Source organism: Taudactylus pleione, unplaced genomic scaffold (genome assembly GCF_031769625.1).
Source record: "Taudactylus pleione unplaced genomic scaffold, aTauple2 ptg000393l, whole genome shotgun sequence".
Classification (NCBI taxonomy): domain Eukaryota; kingdom Metazoa; phylum Chordata; class Amphibia; order Anura; family Myobatrachidae; genus Taudactylus; species Taudactylus pleione.
In genome coordinates, this window is record NW_028284794.1 from 1757162 (window position 1) to 1776280 (window position 19119).

At 44.1% G+C, this 19119-nt stretch overlaps 1 protein-coding gene across 1 annotated transcript in view; it reads left to right on the forward strand.

The window, feature by feature from the left end:
* Positions 1–19119, forward strand: part of LOC148506843 (uncharacterized) — a 79039-nt gene that overhangs the window by 37192 nt on the left and 22728 nt on the right. The window contains exon 3 of the mRNA XM_088446089.1: positions 4993–5337. Within this exon, the coding sequence (XP_088302215.1) occupies positions 4993–5337 (345 nt within the window). The remainder of the gene's footprint in view (positions 1–4992; positions 5338–19119) is intronic.

The following is a 19119-nucleotide window of genomic DNA, read 5'->3' on the forward strand; positions in this document are numbered from 1 at the left end:
GTCAGGGCACTAGTAAGGGTGGTGCAGATGTTAGGTTGCCTGCCACGGAGGTGGCAGTGGGTGTCCTTTCTCCTTTTTTAGATGTCGTCGAAGAAGGGGAGCTTGTGGACGAGGATGTCAGAGAAGGGCCGTCTGGATTTTCCTCTGATACCATGATATCGGAAGGTTCAGGTGGGTCTTTCTCAGACTCTAGTTCTTTGACGTCTTCTTTTGCTTCCTCTATATCTAACGCAGACAGCGCTGGCACAGCGCGCAAGAGAGCAGCAAAATATGCAAAATTGGAGGCAAGGCGACGTTCGAGGCATAGGCATCGCAACCCTAAGCGTAAGCAGATAGAGAAGGGGTTGGAAGGTTCTGCAGGGGTTCACTGTGACAACACCGCTGTATTGCGAGGTTTAAGGGCGACTTGCCGCAGTAAGATATGCAAGGGAGACTATGTGGATATTTTTGCTCTTACTGAGAAAACTAAGAAGACATTTAAAGCGGCTAGGGCAAAAGGCGGTATAGATTTGGAAGTGTTCAAGTCTTACAATAATTGGTTGGCCGGTTTTTGCATTTTCTCGGCATCCAGAGGAGCACCTGAACGTCATTAGGTATCTGCATTTAATTCACAGCATGCAGTTATCCGCAAGGGGCATGGCTTTTTTGCGCTTACGACAAAGAATTTTGTCGCAAGCAAGATGGCAGACAGGGGAAGGATCTAGGGTGGAAGGACGTGGAGGTCTGGCTGGCAGTCCTATCTATGAAGGGCTTAGCGCAAGCAAAGCGACTAGTTCGGTTTGTCAAGGCCAACAGCAGGCGTCTGGCAAATGTTTCGCTTTTACTAATTCCACGTGTACGCAGGGACGAAAATGTAATTTTCATCACCTCTGCTTGCGATGTAGTGGCAACCACCCAGCTTCCAAATGTTTGAAGCTGGTTGCCCAGCAGCAGCCTGCACAGCCTGCAAAAGGAGCTGGTGCTAAGTAAAGCCCATCCCCTGTCCGTGTTAAAGTGATGGCAAAATGGTTGCATTGGTACCCGAATTTGCAGGATGCAGAATTTTTGTTAAAGGGTTTTGGTTTTGGTTTACCTATTTGCAGGGCTGTCGACACGGGTTCGCCTAGAAATTTGAAGTCTGCGTTTGAGTTGCCTCACATTGTTAGGGATAAGGTGGCTGCTGAGGTTGGCGTCGGACGTATGGCAGGCCCTTCGCTGAACCCCCCATTAGGGGTCTTGTTGTTTCCCTGGTGGGTGTGGTTCCCAAGAAAATTCCAGGAAAATACAGGCTCATTCGGCATCTGTGTTATCCGCCAGGCTCGTCAGTAAATGATGCCATACCAGTTGAGGTTTCCTCGGTGGTGTACCAGTCTTTTGACGATGCTTTGGACATCATTAGGTGTTATGGTCCGGGCGCACTGATGGCTAAGATAGATGTTGAGTTAGCTTTTCGCCTACTTCCTTTACACCCAGAGTCATTCTGGTTTATGGGTTTTCGCTTGGACGATGGATATTACATAGACAGATATTTGCCTATGGGATGTTCTGTGTCATGTGCATTTTTCGAGCGATTTAGCACTTTCCTACACTGGTGTGTGGAGTTTTCTTGCGGTGGTCATGGGATAGCCCACTATCTTGATGACTTTCTGTGTGTCGGCCATTCCGGTTCAGATAGATGTAGTTATTTGTTGTTTTCTTTGCAAGCGCTGTTTTTTCATTTTGGAGTTCCCGTTGCTGCGGACAAAACTGAGGGCCCTTCCTCTTGCTTGTCATTCCTAGGTATCGAGATCGATACTTTGGCGGGTGCTTGTCGCCTTCCTCTTGATAAGGTCCACAAGTTGCGCAATGCCATAGCGGAGTGCACGGCTTCCAGTAAAAATTACCCTGCGGCAGGCGCAATCTCTCCTGGGCCTGTTAAACTTTGCTTGTAAGGTCATACCAATGGGCTGAGTTTTTTTGCGTAGGCTGGAGAGGGCCACGGCTGGAGTCACTAAGCCGAGACATTTGATCTGTTTGTCCTCAGAGATTAAGCGGGACCTCTCTGTCTGGCTCTCATTTCTTCAGGATTTTAATGGCGTCCGGTTGTGGATGTCTCCACCCACAGACAATTCCCAGCTGCAGCTGTTCAAATACCAGTTTGGTTGGTTTTTGAAGAGGTGTGTATCAGTTTTTGGCCTCCCGCCTCAGGATTTTTGTACACACTTGTTTCGGATCGGAGCCGCAACTTCGGCGTCTGCTGCGGGTTTCTCGGCATCATAGTTATAAAAGTTACATTCGACCTACGCGTTAAGGTCCTTTGTTTAAAGTCATATCTCAGTGTGTTCTTGTGACGTTTATATTTTATGCTTGCCTGGTTTTTTGTCTTGTCTCATGTACTGTCCTGTCTTGTATTGTCTCTTACCCCTGTCTATCCTACTCGGGATTAGCTACTCGCCATTGCTGGCAATGGGAGTCTTGAGGGATTTAACAATTTTTACCTGAACTGACGGATTCAATTCGGCTATTCTAAATCATTTAATTCATAGTCCATCCCTAAGCAGGTTTTTATTTTACCTCTTGCCGAGTTCACCTGTTTTTTCCCAGTTTCCCCCCACCCATTCTTCCCCTTTGTGTCTTTTGTTTATCTTAGCCACTTTAAATTGTAAAGTCAGCGACCAATAGAAAATGTTTCTTTTTGGCAGATATTCACTTATGTTCTATCAGATCCCACTAATACACCATAAAATTTTGTTGTTTTTGTTTTATGACAATTACTATTTTTTTCTTTACTGCTTTCCTCCACCTTTAGGATTGCTCTTTGACACACAGGACATTTGGGTTATAGGCCACTCATATATTTTCTGGGCTGCTAGGTTTATGAGTTCAGATCAAGCTCCAACTTTTGAACATTCAGCTGGGTCCCTTGGATAGGTTTCAGAGGTTTGAGATGGCATTCTTTTTATCCTAGACTGTTAGAGTGTGCAAGGTTTTTTGGTAGGCCACGTATTTTGGTGGCTCATTTAGAAGGCAACGACTTAGGGCGGAGGTCCACTGTAGTATTACTAGTTGATATTGTCAACGATTTGGCGAGGGTACTATCGGCTTAGCCCTCGTGTAAATTAATTTGGTCTTGCATTGTACCTCGGCAGGTCTGGCGTGGGGTTGGGAGTTTTCCTGCTATTGACGAAGCTAGGAAGAAACTTAACTTTGCAGTAGCCATTTGTGATGGCCAATTATAGCCATGTCATTTACTATAAGAACATTCAATTTTGTTTTATTGATTTATATAGGGCTGACGGAGTACATTTAACAGAGGAGGGTTTGTCATTGTTTATTGGGGATCTTTTTGAGGAGTTGGCGTTATTGGAGTAGTCCTTGGTATGGTGGCAGTGCTGTAATTCTATCAGCAGAACCTTTCTGTGGCGGGAAAGAATGGCAGGTCACCAGTCCGGGTGCAATTATGATTTAAGGGTGCTCCCTTCTGTTGACTGGTAGTTGGCTGTACCAACCTAACGGCGGACAGTATCATCACCTAAATTGGTGGGAAGTCAAGATAGAGGCTGAGCGTTACCTTTTGTTGTTGATATGATTTACATGGTTATGTGTATGCACTCTGGGCGATCTATGCCTGCTATGCCTTTTGTTGTTTGTGTGTGGGCATAGCAGATTTGGCTGATTTCTGGCCGTCCTTTCTTTGCCACCATACATCCTTAAATAAATAATAAATAATAAATTATTATTGATCCAATAAATCGCCATCAAGTTATCTGCCAAATCCACGTCTCAGTGTCTTTATTTTATGTTCGTATGATAAGTGGTTTGCACACATGACATACCTCATCCAATAGAAGGTTTATAATAAAATAATGGATAAAATACTTTAAGTGCAAGCATTACAATCACAACTCCGAATAAATATATCCCTGAACATCTTTTCTGTCACTAATGTGCCAAAAATTAATTTTGAGTACTTAGGCTTATAGCGCCCATCTGTCTGTGTCACTGTGTCACCCAGCAGGGGGAGGGACAGGCTCATAGCTCCCTTCTGTCTGTGTCACCCTCAGAGGGAGGTTCAGACTCATTGCTCCCTTCTGTCTGTGTCACTGTGTCACCCTGCAGGGGGAGGGACAGGCTCATTGCTCCCTTCTGTCTGTGTCACTGTGTCACCCTGCAGGGTGAGGTACAGGCTCATGGCTCCTTTCTGTCACTGTGTCACCCTGCAGGGGGAGGGACAGGCTAATAGCTCCCTTCTGTCTCTGTCACTGTGTCACCCTGCAAGGGGGATGGACAGGCTCATAGCTCCCTTCTGTTTGTGTCACTATGTCACACTGTAGGGGGAGGGATAGACTCATATCTCCCTTCTGTCTGTGTCACTGTGTCACCCAGCAGGGGGAGGGACAGACTCATAGCTCCCTTCTGTCTGTGTCACCCTGCAGGGGGAGGGACAGGCTCATAGCTCCCTTCTGTCTGTGTCACTGTGTCACCCTGCAGGGGGAGGGACAGGCTCATAGCTCCCTTCTGTCTATGTCACTGTATCACCCTGCAGGGGGAGGGACAGGCTCATAGCTCCCTTCTGTCTGTGTCACTGTGTCACCCTGCAGGGGGAGGGACAGACTCATAGCTCCCTTCTGTCTGTGTCACTGTGTCACCCTGCAGGGTGAGGGACAGACTCATAGCTCCCTTCTGTCTTTGTCACTGTGTCACCCTGCAGGGGGAGGGACAGGCTCATAGCTCCCTTCTGTCTGTGTCACTATGTCACCCTGTAGAGGGAGGGATAGGCTCATATATCCCTTCTGTCTGTGTCACTGTGTCACCCTGCAGGGGGAGGGACAGGCTCATATCTCCCTTCTGTCTGTGGTACCCTGCAAGGGGAGGTGGAGGCTCATATCCCCCTTCTGTCTGTGTCACCCTGCAGGGGGAGGGACAGGCTCATAGCTCCATTCTGTCTGTGTCACTGTGTCACCCTGCAGGGGGAGGGACAGGCTCATAGCTCCCTTCTGTCTGTGTGATTATTTTTCTCTCCTCTCTCTATAGATAATATCTCTGTAGAACAGCCGGATGTTGTTCCTGCTGCAGTGGGAGAAAATGTAACTATACCATGTTTTGTTAACAAAAAATCTGTTGGCAATATAAGAGAGGTCATCTGGAGAATGGGACCAAGTGAACTGTGTTCTATGAATAATATTATTAATAGATGGAAGGAGGAGAATAAGACACAGAAGATTGGACGATGGTCAGTAGTGAATTTCCCTGAGGACCTCTCATTACATATAAGAGATGTGACATCATCTGACAGTAACCGATACTGCTGTGAGGTGAGGACACTGGTCAGAAGTCCTCTCCCTGGATCTACACGTGGCACCGATTTAGTTGTTGCAGGTAACAGAATTGATAAATCTAGAAAATGACTCAGACTTATTCACATAAAATGAATGTGGGCAGCAGTTATGTTAATAATGACAGATTTATTGTTATAACGTAATGCTGTTGATATGTTTTAGTAAATGTATAACAGAGGTTAGTTCACATGATGATAACTTTCCCAGAGATTGGTTTATTAACCAACAGGAACATGTGCAGGGTATAAACAGCAGGAAATGCAGATATGGGGAGGGATGTTATACTGTAGTTTGTTATTTTAGGTGAGATTATTAAGTAAATGTGTATACAGCCAATGTCTTCACTCCACCATTTTCAGAGCAACACAACCCACCCTCCAGATGTTTATAATCTTCAAATTACAAGTCAACTGATGTAATAGTGCGTTAGTTGTTGAACTGGAGGGGGGTGGGCTTGCCAGGGCATTATGGCATTTGGAGGACCATGTCAAGCGCCCAGATACCAGTAGTCCAGAGGGCCTGCCGAGCAACAGTGGGGGAAATCCCACTCCTAAGCAAACTTCCTCCATTGCAAATTTATGCTCTCAACCTACAGTGCTGCCCTCTCTCTCTCTCTCTCTCTCTCTCTCTCTCAGTGCTGCCCTCTCTCTCTCTCTCTCTCTCTCTCAGTGCTGCCCTCTCTCTCTCTCTCTCTCTCTCTCTAAACAGTCATATTTGAAGATTCTTATCTATTCCCAGTCCTTTAAACCTATCTTGTCTCTTTACCACTTTCCGCTCCCTCCTCTGCCTTCATCTGCCCTCCTTACTCTTACTCTCTGCCCTTGATTTTTTCATCCAATCCACATCTAAAGTTGACTCCATACATCAGGACATTCATCCCACTAGACCATCTGCTCCCCTTTCACTCCCATCTCAGGCAACCCCTCCCTATTCATCTTACCAACTCTGATATCTTTCTTCCCTGTATCTGAAGTCATGACCCTCATTTAGTTTCCCCCTCCTACCACTACCCCTTTGACCTGATCCCCTCACACATCCTCCACTACCTCTATCCTGTTGCCTGTTCATTGATCTGAACACTCTCTCCAACTACTGCCCCATCTCTCTCTTTTATCCTACAACAACATAACTGAATTTCCTTCTTCCAACTTCCTATTTGAGCCATTTTAGTCTTGCTTTCATCCTCTCCACTCCACAAAAACAGCCTTTACTAAAGTTAGCAATGACCTCCTTGCGGCCTAAACCAAGCGCCACTACTCATTGCTTATTCTTCTTGATCTCTCTGCTGCTGTGACACTGTGGACTACCCTCTCCTCCTACAAATCCTTCACTCTCTTGGTTTGCAAGATACTGCCCTCTCTTGGCTGTCCTCCTACCTCTCTGACTGCTCTTTATCTATCTCCTCTCATGATTTCACTCCCGTCCACTTTTTCACTAACAGCAGGTGCGTCCCAAGGTTTTGTCCTGGTACCGCTCCTGTTCTCATTCTATACAGTCTCTCTAGGTGAGGTCATCAGCTCTTTTAGCTTACAATATCATCTTTATGCTGATGACACTCAGATCTTCCTTTTCTCTTCAACCTCTCCCCCTCTCTACTCACCGCTATCTTCAACTATATCACTGCTATCTCATTCCTGGATGTCTCAGCGCTTTCTTAAATTTAACAAGCTTAAGACTGAGCTGATCATCTTCCCAGCCTCCCACATAACCTCACCTTCCAAAATGTAATTATAATTGGCAGAACAACCATCTGTTCTAGCCCCAAGTACACTGTCTTGGAGTTATCCTTGACTCCTCCCTCTTTTGAAAACCACACATTCAGTACCTTTTGCAGTCCTGCCATTTCCATCTCAAAAATATTTCTAAGATAAGGCTTTTCATTCTGGAGGCAACTAAGACCCTCATCCACTCTCTGGTCATCTCGAGATTGTAGCCTACTGGTCTCCCTGACTCCCTCCTCTCATAACTCCAATCTGTCCTCAATGCTGCTACCCAGCTCATCTTCCAAACATTCTACAGCATATCTGCCTTCCCTCTCCTACAAGCCCTACATTGGCTTCCCTTCCCCTTCAGAACCCCATTCAAGCTTCTCACACTCACTTACATAGCCTTCACCCAATCAGACACTCCACTTCTCTACTAAACTTCAAATGGGCCTGCAAAACCCACTTCTTCATCAAAACCATCCAGTTCTCATTCTAGCACACTGATACTTGCTCCTTCCTCACTGTCTACCCCATCTGTGTCACCCTTGTCTGGCTAACCGTCACCATTAGAGTGTAAGCTCTCACAAACAGGGCCCTCTTGCCTCATGTGCATGTCCTGTCCCTTACTTAAACTATGATATTCTCCATAATAACGTACCTAACCCTTGGTTGCTGCCGCCCTGCTGCTTATTAGAGTGTTATGATCATGGATGCAACAATGTTTATAAACCATGTCCTTGTCCTGCATTTTCTTTGTAATCGAAGTCACTGTTTTCTTGTTTCGCTCATTTGTAAGGCATCTACAACCCTTGTGGCACAAAAATAAAGGATAATAATAATAATAATAATAATAATAATAATAATATTCACTCTCCTACACACCATCATTTAGCCAGTTATTACTCAGTTAATCCATAGGAAATAGTCATCTTTGGTCCAAGTAGGAATTCCACGGGGTCTTGGCATAAAAAACACAAATACAAAGCAACTTGTCCCATTCAGGACCACACACTTTTCACCTACTGTACCTCCCTATTTTTCCAATCCAGCCTAGTCTTAAGTGCTAGTTCTGATTAAGATAAATTATTCACTGCAGAGGGAAAGTGTGATTGTCCTTTGGATCGTTACGACTACCTAAACTACTTTGTGTGAGCTCTCTAGAGTCACACTGGCAAGGACTTCAAGTAAATAACAGACTCCTGTTGCTCCCTTAGAGCTGTATACACTCATTGGTACTTAGGTTGCCACCTGGTCTTATGCTCAGAACAGTACAGGCTTACAGTAGTTCAGAGGGTCACAGGAGGTATGTGTGGGTAAGTGCTTCTTTTTTTTTCTTTTCTATGTTCAAGTTTTGTGGGGGGCAGGTCCCACTGTGTTAGCAGCTACCTGGTTTAGTGGTCTGTGAAGTTAATACAGAGCACACCATTAACTTTTGTGGAGAAAGAAACAACGTGTCTGCGCCAGCATAAACAGTCAGGATTCCCAGAAGCTGATATTAATTGTCAATGTGTTACATATAAAACTGAACTGTAGTTCAAAAACAATATAAATCCAATATCATAAATAAAACACACATTTATGCATATATATATTACAACAATTGCCTCAATACATTGCAACATATGAATTTTATCAATGGTATGTGAAAAGATCTATTCACATACCTAACCAACTGGGACTATGTAACTAGGGAGAATCTGACCCTTAGTTAAAAGTTTACTACAATACACAGCTATTCTCAAACATACTTGCAGCCATTGCTGTTACACGATGCAAACCTCAGTTTAACAATTTAAACCACGATATACAGAGATTATATAACAAACATGCAGCAATTGATGTTACCAAATGCAAACCCTAACTTATAACAATTTAAAATGCAATCCCCAGCAATAATGAAACAACAGCAATTGATGTTATAAGATGCAAATATCCCTGATAATGTAAGACAGTATGCAATAGATATGAAGAAAGAGACTGGGGTTACGGGATGAAAAGTAGAAGGAAAGACTAAATATTTTTAAATGTTTTTTTTTTGGAAAGGATTGAGAGCTGGAAGGTACAGAAATGAAAGCTGAGAATTGTGGTAGGGCAGCTTAGAATGCAGATGCGCAGAGGTAAGGATTAAACCCCTAGAGAAAACAGTGTAAGCCCACAGGGAATATTTAAACAATCAGCCCAAACTAGGCCCCAGCGATTGTTACTTATCCTGTCCCACGTGATCCTGTTTCTGGAAAGATTTCTTGTAAAAGAGGATGCTGGATCCGTGCATCAGCCTTTTGTCCTTCCAAGTCGCCTCCCCTGTCATGCCCCTTGGACCTCCCTTGTCTTGAAATTCCACATTTAACCCTGCGTTTTCCTGCAGTCACTGTTCCCTGACACACTAATCATTACTTCCTTTCATGTGTACTACAGATAGCCGAACAACTCTAACACACTATCCCCACAATCCTACAGCGCTTATCTGCACCGAGATCATTTGCAGATCCCTGCTTACGTATTCACATACCATTGATAAAATTGATACATTGCAATGTATTGAGGCAATTGTTGTAATATATATGCATAAATGTGTGTTTTATTTATGATATTGGATTTATTTTATTTTTGAACTACTAGTCAGTTATAAATTGACAATTAATATCAGCTTCGGGGAATCCTGAGTGTATATGCTGGCGTAGACACGTTGTTTGTTTTTCTATTTGTTTCAGTTTAGGGAATAGACAGAAGCCCTCAGTTGTCAGAGGCACCTAGTTTTGTATATTATTATTATTATTATTATTATTATTATCCTTTATTTATCTAGTGATTATCTAATGAAGGCCAGAAGACAGCTCTCAGGTTCCAAATTTTATAGGATTCTATATAGTGATCCCACTAAAACAATTCCAAAATGAACTATTCATTTTACTACATAATGCACTGACTAAACTCCTTATATCCAAGGAGGAGTTTTTGTTCCTTTATTTAGCACATCCAATCATCCAATCACGGCAACCTATTATCACTTACCCAAAATTCACAAAACACTTCACAATCCACCTGGGTGTCCCATCATTTAGGAATAGGGACCCTCACTTCCAATCTTTCCCACTTTCTGGATCAGTTTCTTCAAGTTTACGCTGTTCCACTGAAGTCACATGTTAAAGACACCAGTCATTTACTACAGTTGGTTTCTGATCTAAATTGGCAGGAGGATTATCTATTTGTCTCCTGTGATGTGTCATCACTTTACACAATTACACAGCATGATTTGGGCCTATTGGCCATTGAGAATATGCTAAAAATGGATCTTGGGATATCATTGGAACAGGGGTAACTTCACTCTTTCCTCTGCTGTGATGGGGACCCGGTTTGAGCCAAGTTATGCAAATATCTACATAAGGGCATTTGAAGAACAATATATATGGAATGGCCCCAGTGGCGCAAACCTGGTTTTCTTCGCCCCGGTACATACTGTAGGTGATTTATTTTTGTTTGGAAAGGGAGTTTATCTGACGTTTTACATTTTGTTTAGCACCTTAGATTTAAAAAGTTTTAATCTCACTTTCACACACACTTCACATCATCAAATTATTAATTTTTTGGATATTACGCTGGAAGTTGTAAATAACAAAATCACAACATATTCATACCAAAAGGAGGTTGATAGTAACAATTACCTGCATTTTACGAGTAACCATCAGAATAGTTGGAAAACTAACATCCTCCATGGACAACTACGCAGGCTAAGGCGTAATTCTACCGATCTCAATAAATGTCATGAACAGGCTACCACAATGATGGAATTATTGAATACAACACTTCAGAGCAAGTTATTGTTACTATTACCAAACTAAACAGCATGGCCCACAAGATTAAAAACAGTATAAATATAAATTTTCCCTTTCTTAAATTAGACCCCTCAATAAAGGATGAAATAAAGGACAAACCTACGATTATTTTCGAAAGGGCAGATAATCTCCATAAGAAAAGTTACTTTAAACTAGAGAGACTGACAGTGGGACCATAACACTAAAGACATTTTTACCATCAAAACCATTGGGATGTTAGATGCACTACATGTAAATATATTAATCATCGGCAGAATTAGTTTATTTCAGCTGTTACAAAACAACGTTTCCCCATTAAATCATTTCTGAATTATGAGACGGACTATGTGAGTTATGTCCTCTCATGTCCCTGTTTAAAGCAATATGTGGGCCGAACAATCAGGAAGTTTAAAATCGATTCCTGGAACACCGCAGGAATATTAAAAATAGCAATTTGAAATCCAGTATTGCTTGCCATTTCAAACAAATACATTATGCTGAACCTATAATTGCTTTCTGCAGTTATAGTAGATCCTATACCACCCACCCAGAGAGGGAGGGATTTCTACCACAAAATATGTGCAAGAGAAGCATACTGGATCCATATGCTTCATATTCTGACCACAGATGGCTTTAATGATGTAGTGGAATTAGTCTTCTGATAGGAGTATTATTTCACTTAAGGTTCTGTAATGATATTTTTATTATTAATATTACCAGTCTCTTATAAATTATTATATTTTATTATATATATTATTTTATTTATTGTTTTTTCTTTCTTTTGGCATTCATATTTTCATATGTACTGTGGGCCTGATTCAGAGCTGAACGCTCTGACCAGAGCGCTCGCTCTGAATCAGTGCCCTCCTACCTGAAAATGGAGCGGACTCGTGGCCGCTCGCATACCTGTGGGAGACCACCCACAGCATATGCGAGCGGCCAAAAAGATGGTCGCGATGGTCTTTGACCATCGCGACCATCGGGCGTTTGCGACGAGACCCTGCAGTAGGGTCTCGCTGCCGTAAGCCCAGGAGTGATTTTGGCTCTATCAGAGTCAAAATCACTCCCACTGACATCATTACTGATGTCAGTGGGGCCGGTTTCAGATGGTAGGCGTTCCCATGGGAACGCCTCCGTCTGGCAGCCACGCCCCCGGCACGCCCACCATAGGGGGCATGCTGTCAGTCACCATCGACAGCACGCCCCCTTTGGTGCGAGACCCAGAGCGACAGCTTGGCTGTCACAGTCCGGGTCTCACGCATGCGCACGACGGAGCTCCCTCCGTTGTGCACATGCGCATTGGGGTAACATCGACCCACTAGCGAGCGACCTTCGCTCGCGAGCGGGTCTGAATGACCCCCGGTATCTTTATCATTTATTTATTTTATATTGCTCAATATGTGGATAATTCTAAATAACTGGTTAATTATGGACTACCGTATATACTCGAGTATAAGCCGAGTTTTCAGCACATTTTTTGTGCTGAAAAAGCCCCCCCTCGGCTTATACTCGAGTGATGCTCCAGGACCAGGGCCAGTTCTCCTGTTACGCAGCTGAGTAGGGCACCACATATTGGAGGGTGCCTCACTCAGCTGCGTACCATGCGGGCCGCGGTCCAGACTGTGTCTCTGTGACCAACAGCAGCTGTGTGTTTGTTGTAATTAGCAGCCGATGAGAGTCTGTCAGACTCTCATCGGCTGCTGCTGCTCCCACTGCGGGATCCATCTTCCGGCTCCCACAGAGGGTAATGGGAGAGACGTCATGATGTCATGACGTATCTCCCATAATGCAAAGCGGCCGGAGGAGCCGGTAGCAGAGTCGGGTCCAGGAGCGGGGTTTCAGGTGTTTATTTATTTTATTACGTCTCTCTCTACTGGGGGGGCTACTACTGGGGGCAGTACCAGGGGTGGGGATTACTACTGGGGGCACTACCAGGGGGGATATTACTACTGGGTGCACTACCAGGGGGGGGTTTCTACTGGGGGCACTACCAGGGGGGGTTACTACTGGGGGCACTACCAGGGGGGGTTACTACTGGGGGCACTACCAGGGGGTGGTTACTACTGGGGGCACTACCAGGGGGGGATATTACTACTGGGGGCACTACCAGGGGGGGATATTACTACTGGGGGAAGCTACCAGTAGCTGCTGCATTTCCCCCCCTAGGCTAATACTCGAGTCAATACGTTTTCCCAGATTTTTGTGGTAAAATTAGGTACCTCGGCTTATATTCGGGTCGACTTATACTCAAGTATATACGGTACTATTGGTATTTTTGTTATTTTTAAATGTTCACACTCGCATTCCTTCATCCAGCCTTTCTGGTAATAATAACAAATTGCAAATCACTGCTTGAGAATTGTGTATGTAGTTAGGGTAATATATAAATCCCCCTCTCTAACATCAGCTCCACTCTTTTTAAAATTTTAAAATTATTATTTTTTAATAGTCTCAGAATTGTTTACAAACATTAATCGTATTTTCCTGTTTTCTATATACCTATAAGAATGTTCTATTTTTATATTTTATTGCATGGTGCACAATATGCCTATTAATGTGAAAAGCTACCTGTATATTCTGGTATCCATGAATACTCCCTCCAAGCACAAGTATCATTTTTTCCTTAATTAAATGGGAGAAGAGGTTTTGCTATAAATACCTCTTTCCGGCTCCACACACAATATCTTGCCTTCTGATGAAACCTGGGGTTGCCATACCTAGAGAAATGTGTCAAGGAGACAGAAACACTTAGGATTTCACAATGCACTTTATCGGGACTCTGCCTGTGAGCATACCTTCTTGCCACACTTAAAAATTGTGCCTCCACCACGGTCCGCTCAGATGCTCACCCCAGGACGGCCATTACCAGCGAAACCCTCTTTAGAACCACAAGAGGGTCAAATATCACAGGGAACAACAAAGACTAGAGCCAACATCTGTAATACTCTAGATGTGCCAAGTGGCCTCATAAGTGTTGTCTACAGGATATGAGTTAATACACTGAGTACACTATATCAAAACACATATGGATCTACAGTTTACACTCTAAAGTTACTGCCTTATTATGGAAGGGAAGCAGTCAGGATAATGGTGGGCGCTATCCCACCGCCAATATCCCGACACTGACAGCCCATCAGGGGACTAAAAATAGGCGTTGAAATCCTGATGCCCATCTCTAGCCCCACTTCAAAATCCCGACACCCGGCATACCGAACAAAGGTAAGCCTTAGTCTTAGTGGGTAGCCACGGGGGAAGAGGGTTAGTTTTAGTGAACCCTGGGGGGACTTAGGGTAAGGCATCATTAGGAGGGGGTTAGGGTTAGGCACCCCCTGGGAGGGTTAGGTTTAGGGTGCGATGTTCTCGATGTTACTGATTGTCTTATACACTTCCTGGAGATGATGTGTGCTGCAAAGGGAAACGGTGGCGGCATTAGACTAGCCTGCAATCTCTTTGCCAGTGCACGCTAAGACATATAGGGCGTCCTTAAGCCAGGCCATGCAATCACGGGATTTGCATACCCAACCCCTGATGGCTGCTTGCGATCGCTGTGTTGTGACCGGGTCTGAATCAGGCCCTTAGTGCAATGCTTATTTGATCAATTTAAAACCTAAAGACATTTTCCCTAATTGAATTTTCTGTTGCACCATGCAGAGTGTTATTTACAGATATTTTATATTGAATTTGTGATCTAATTGATTTATGATTGTATTGATAAATACTGAGACCCATAAATAAATGGGTAAATTAATTCATCTACTAAATTCAGGGTAAGCGCTTAACTTATTTTTTTTTGTATGTGTGGCAAGTGACTAGACTGGAAACAGATGCTTGTGGGCTCTACAAGCAAGGTGCAACTGGGCCATAGGCTCAATATATAGCAACATAGTGGGCTGGAGCGGCAAGGCCACAGGGTGAATACAGAAAAAGGAGTCCACAGGGTCTGGCCAGAAATTCTGGTTGGCAGACATTCTTCACAAACATGGACAAGGACCAGGGTCTAACACACGAGGTATAAGCTACAGTATAACTGGTAGAGAGTAGTTCGGCTGACTGCCTTATAACAGGAAGTTCCACTAATCAACAGCATCTTGGGAAGAAGGGACTCGAATATAAATTAGAAGCAGCTGCAGTGATGCACGTCCACATGTCAGTTGGAAGCAGCCCCACAGCCACTCGGCATCCTGGTCTCTGGGCAACAGCAGGCACATCTTAGCCCAGCATCACTGATGCCCAGCAACCAGTGGGATCATCTTACCCTGCAGCCAGAAGATGCGGTGTCCTGGTTGCTTGGCAACAACCGTGACCCGAGAAGAAAGCAAGCCGCAGTGACAGCTTGGGACAGTACTCCCCCTTGAAAAGAGGTTAAGGAACTCCTCGAACTGGGGTTATCCAGGAATTATTTGAAGAAGGATCTTAGAAGTTCCAGTGCATGCAAAGATCTTTCATACTCTCTCTTCTGGATCATCGCCCTTCCAATGGATCAAAAAATGCACTTGCCCCCATGCAAACTTTGAGTCTAAGATCTTCTCAATGATATATTCATGATGGCCTAGAATTACAACTCGAGAAGGCATCCTAGTGCACCAGACTCTGCATTTCCTGGGAAAAAAATGCTGGTTTCATAAGGGAGCAATGTAAATTATTGTTGATTTTGAGAAGTTTTGGAAACTTAAGGTGAAAGACAACATTATTGTCTTGTATAACAACAGACCAATGTATCTTAGACCCAACTTCTGTGAAGACTGACAAAGTTTAATGTTCCTGGTCGATAACCATACCATATCACCTACTATAAAAGGTTTTCAATGCTTACAAGGTTTTCAATGCTTATCAGCAACAGTTTTTTAGCGGAAAGAAGCTTTCTGAAGAGCATGATGAACCTTCTTCCATATGGTCTTAAGATGGGTGACTGAGATGGGTGTATCAGAAGCTCATAGTGTGGGCTCAAAAGAAGTAGCCCTCGGATGATGTCTAGTTACGACATTAAAGGAGACATTTTGAAAGATAAATGACAGGAGCTGGTATAAGCAAATTCTGCCAGCGGTAGATGTTCAGCCCAGTCATTGTGACACTTAGAAATGTGACACTTTGAAATGTAACAGCGGAGGTATTATTCAAGAGACTGATTAACATGTTTCATTTGCCCATTAGACCGTGTGGTGATATCTAGAAGAGAGGCTGTTGTTGATGTTCAAGGCAGAGCAGAATGACTTCCAGAAGTGGGCAATGAACTGGGTAACTTTATCTGAAATTATGTCTTATGGTAAACCATGCAATCTAAAAATATGTTGAATAAACAATGAGCCAGTTCCTTGGCAGTGGAAAGTTTGGGTAATGAAATGACATGAGCCATTTTACTAAAATGATCAACCACAGTCCAGATCAGGTTGTATTTGGAGGATATTGGAAGGTCCACAATAAAATTCATGATGATATGTGACCATGGTTTAGAAGGTACAAAGAGAGGCAAAAGATGACCAGCCAGTGCTACATGATGAGTCTTAGCCCTAGCACAAGTTTCACAGGTTTGTACAAATTCCTAAACATCTTGAGTCATTAAAGGTCACGGACAGAACAAGACAACAACTCAAGGGTAATGGAGATACCTGGTTGCCCAGAAGTCTTAATGGTATGATAGTTGGTCATGACCATTCCTCCAAGTTTTCTAGGAATGAATAGAAGTCCAGAAGGAGATTCTGAGGATGCTTGTGTCTGCAATAATCACATTTGTACAGTTAAATTCTGGGCAATACCGGCATGAATGCAAGTACTGGGAATGATAAGAATTTTGGAGAATGCAGAATGTTATACTGGCAAAAAACTATGGGATAAGGCATCAGCCTTCACATACTTAGCACTGGGTCTAAAGGCAATTAGAAAATTAAAACGAGTGAAAAATAATGCCCACAAGCATGTCTTGAATTTAGCCTTTTTGCGGATTCAATGTAAGAAAAGTTTTTCTGATCAGTATATATAGTGACCATATGCTTGCCCCCTCCAACCAGTATCTCCAGTCTTCAAAAGCACATGTTAATGGAAAAAAGTTCCCAATTTCCAACATCATAGTTGATTTCAGCTGGAGAAAACGTCCAAGAAGAAGGTGCATGAATGTAACTTATTATCCTGGAGATCCCTCTGAGACAGTATTGGAAGGAGGGACTCTAATACAAATTAGGAGCAGCTGCAGTGCTGGATGTCCACCTGTCAGTTGAAAGCAGCCCCAGCAGCCCCCATGGCCACCAAGCATCCTGCTTCTTCAGCTTTAGGGACCATCAGACCTTCCAGCCAGAAGACACAGTGTACCAAGTTGCTTGGAACAACCGGGACCTGAGAAGGAAATAAGCTGAGGCAGCGGCTTGTGACAAGGAAATAAATGAATACAGCTAAACTAAAGAAGTCGAGTCCCTCTTATCCTCTGAACTGAGAGGCCTTTCTCTTACTGGTCCTAATGACCCATGGGGACTGCTGGCAGCTGCCGGGATTGATTGTGACATGTGATCGACACATACATGCATGCGTGCAAATGACTTTTGTAAAAAAAAATATGGAAATTGCTATCCTCCCAATCCTGCTACCTAGAAAGAAAGGGGGACTCTAATTTGAAAGATGGGAGTCCCTTCTTTCATACTCTGTGCCCCCAAGGAGATCAGTGTCATCACTAGACAAAAGCTCTTGTATTAAAGTAAAATCATGGACTCGAGGGATGGGAGATGGTCTTCCCCCAACCTGGCATCCATATGGGACACCCATTTAAATAACATGACCCTTTAGTCCTTTTTGTCTGGTGATCACCTATGATCACTGGACAATTTTAATCTGCACTTTAAAAAATGATTTCCAGGGGATCAGTATGGAATACCGCCGGACGGTTCTAATCCTGATGGCAGAAGACCGGCAGTGAAGATCCCGACAGGTAAGTATTTAATGTATTTACTAACCTACCCCCCCTAACCCTCCCTTGGGGAGCCTAACCCTAACCTCCCTCCCAAGTGCCTAACCTCCCCTGTAAGTGCCTAACCCTAACCCCTCCTTCCCCACAGCCTAAACCTAAGTCTCCCGGGGGGGTGCCTAACCCTAACCTCCCCAGGGGTGCCTAACCCTAACTTCCCCCCCGGGGATGCCTAACCCTAAACCCTCCTACCCCTAGCCTAACCCTATCCCTAAGTCCCCCCCGGGAGCCGCTAACATAACCCTCCGCCCGTGCTTACCTTTGATTGGTATGCCGGGCATCAGGCTCCAAGCGTAGGTTAAATGACAGGCATCGGGATTTCGACGCCTGTCATTAGAACGCTGTCGGGGATTAGACAATCGGTAAGCCGGCGGTCGGCATTTCGACCATCAGCTTCCTGACTGCATCCCATTTTCCATATATATGGGAGGAGTAGCTATTACGTGGTGATCACCTGTGATCTCCAGACAATATTACCCTGTGCTATAGAAAATAGTCTCTGTATATGGGTGGGATTGCCTTACATGACCTATAACACCCAATAATACAGTACATCTCTAAATGTGTCTTTGTTTACATTTGAAAGAGGGAATCTCTTTAAATTATGTGGCCCCCTTAGCGGCTGATGTCTGGTGATCTCCTGTGAACACATATAATAATGCCCAGTAAAATAGTTTTCCATGGATGGGGGAAGAACACATTGGGCCTAGTTCAGAGGTGGGAACTGCTGCATCCTCTTTTTTGTCTGTTGCCCGAGTTGGAGCTGTGATAATAAGCAAATGCTAGTTTCCGCCTCCTCCTGGTGTAGTAGCCAGCGTCTGACTGTGCAAGCCCTGAGATGTCCACTTCCAGCTTCTCTGCACGCTCTCACACTGCTGGTTATTGCTGACACGCCAACATCGCATGCAATATCTACACCTCCTCCAGCCCTATGGCAGGTACAGTATCTCCATTGAACATGGCCCCTGTAGCTGTGTGTCTGAGAACGTAGCAGCTCACATTGACACACTCACAACACGCCCATTAGACAGACTATTTTTGCGTTTACTTCCCAGCCAACATCTTGGAACCCCCATCACTTAGCCGCTCCATTTCTGATTCTGGCTGTCCCAATCACAACAGCATATTTGTGCATACTCTCTGTGTGACGCTTGCGTTATAAAGGTTTTCAGAACTTCTCGCTCATGCGCAGTGGCAAATAATCACTGAACTATGAGAACATCTGCAAGCCCCATCTCTCACAGAATGAAAATTATATTTTGTTGCTGACTTTGGACCTGATTCAGATCTGCTCGCCAAGTTGCGCTCACTCGCTCTGAGCGACTTTCGCCCATCTGCATATGCGTATAATTCGC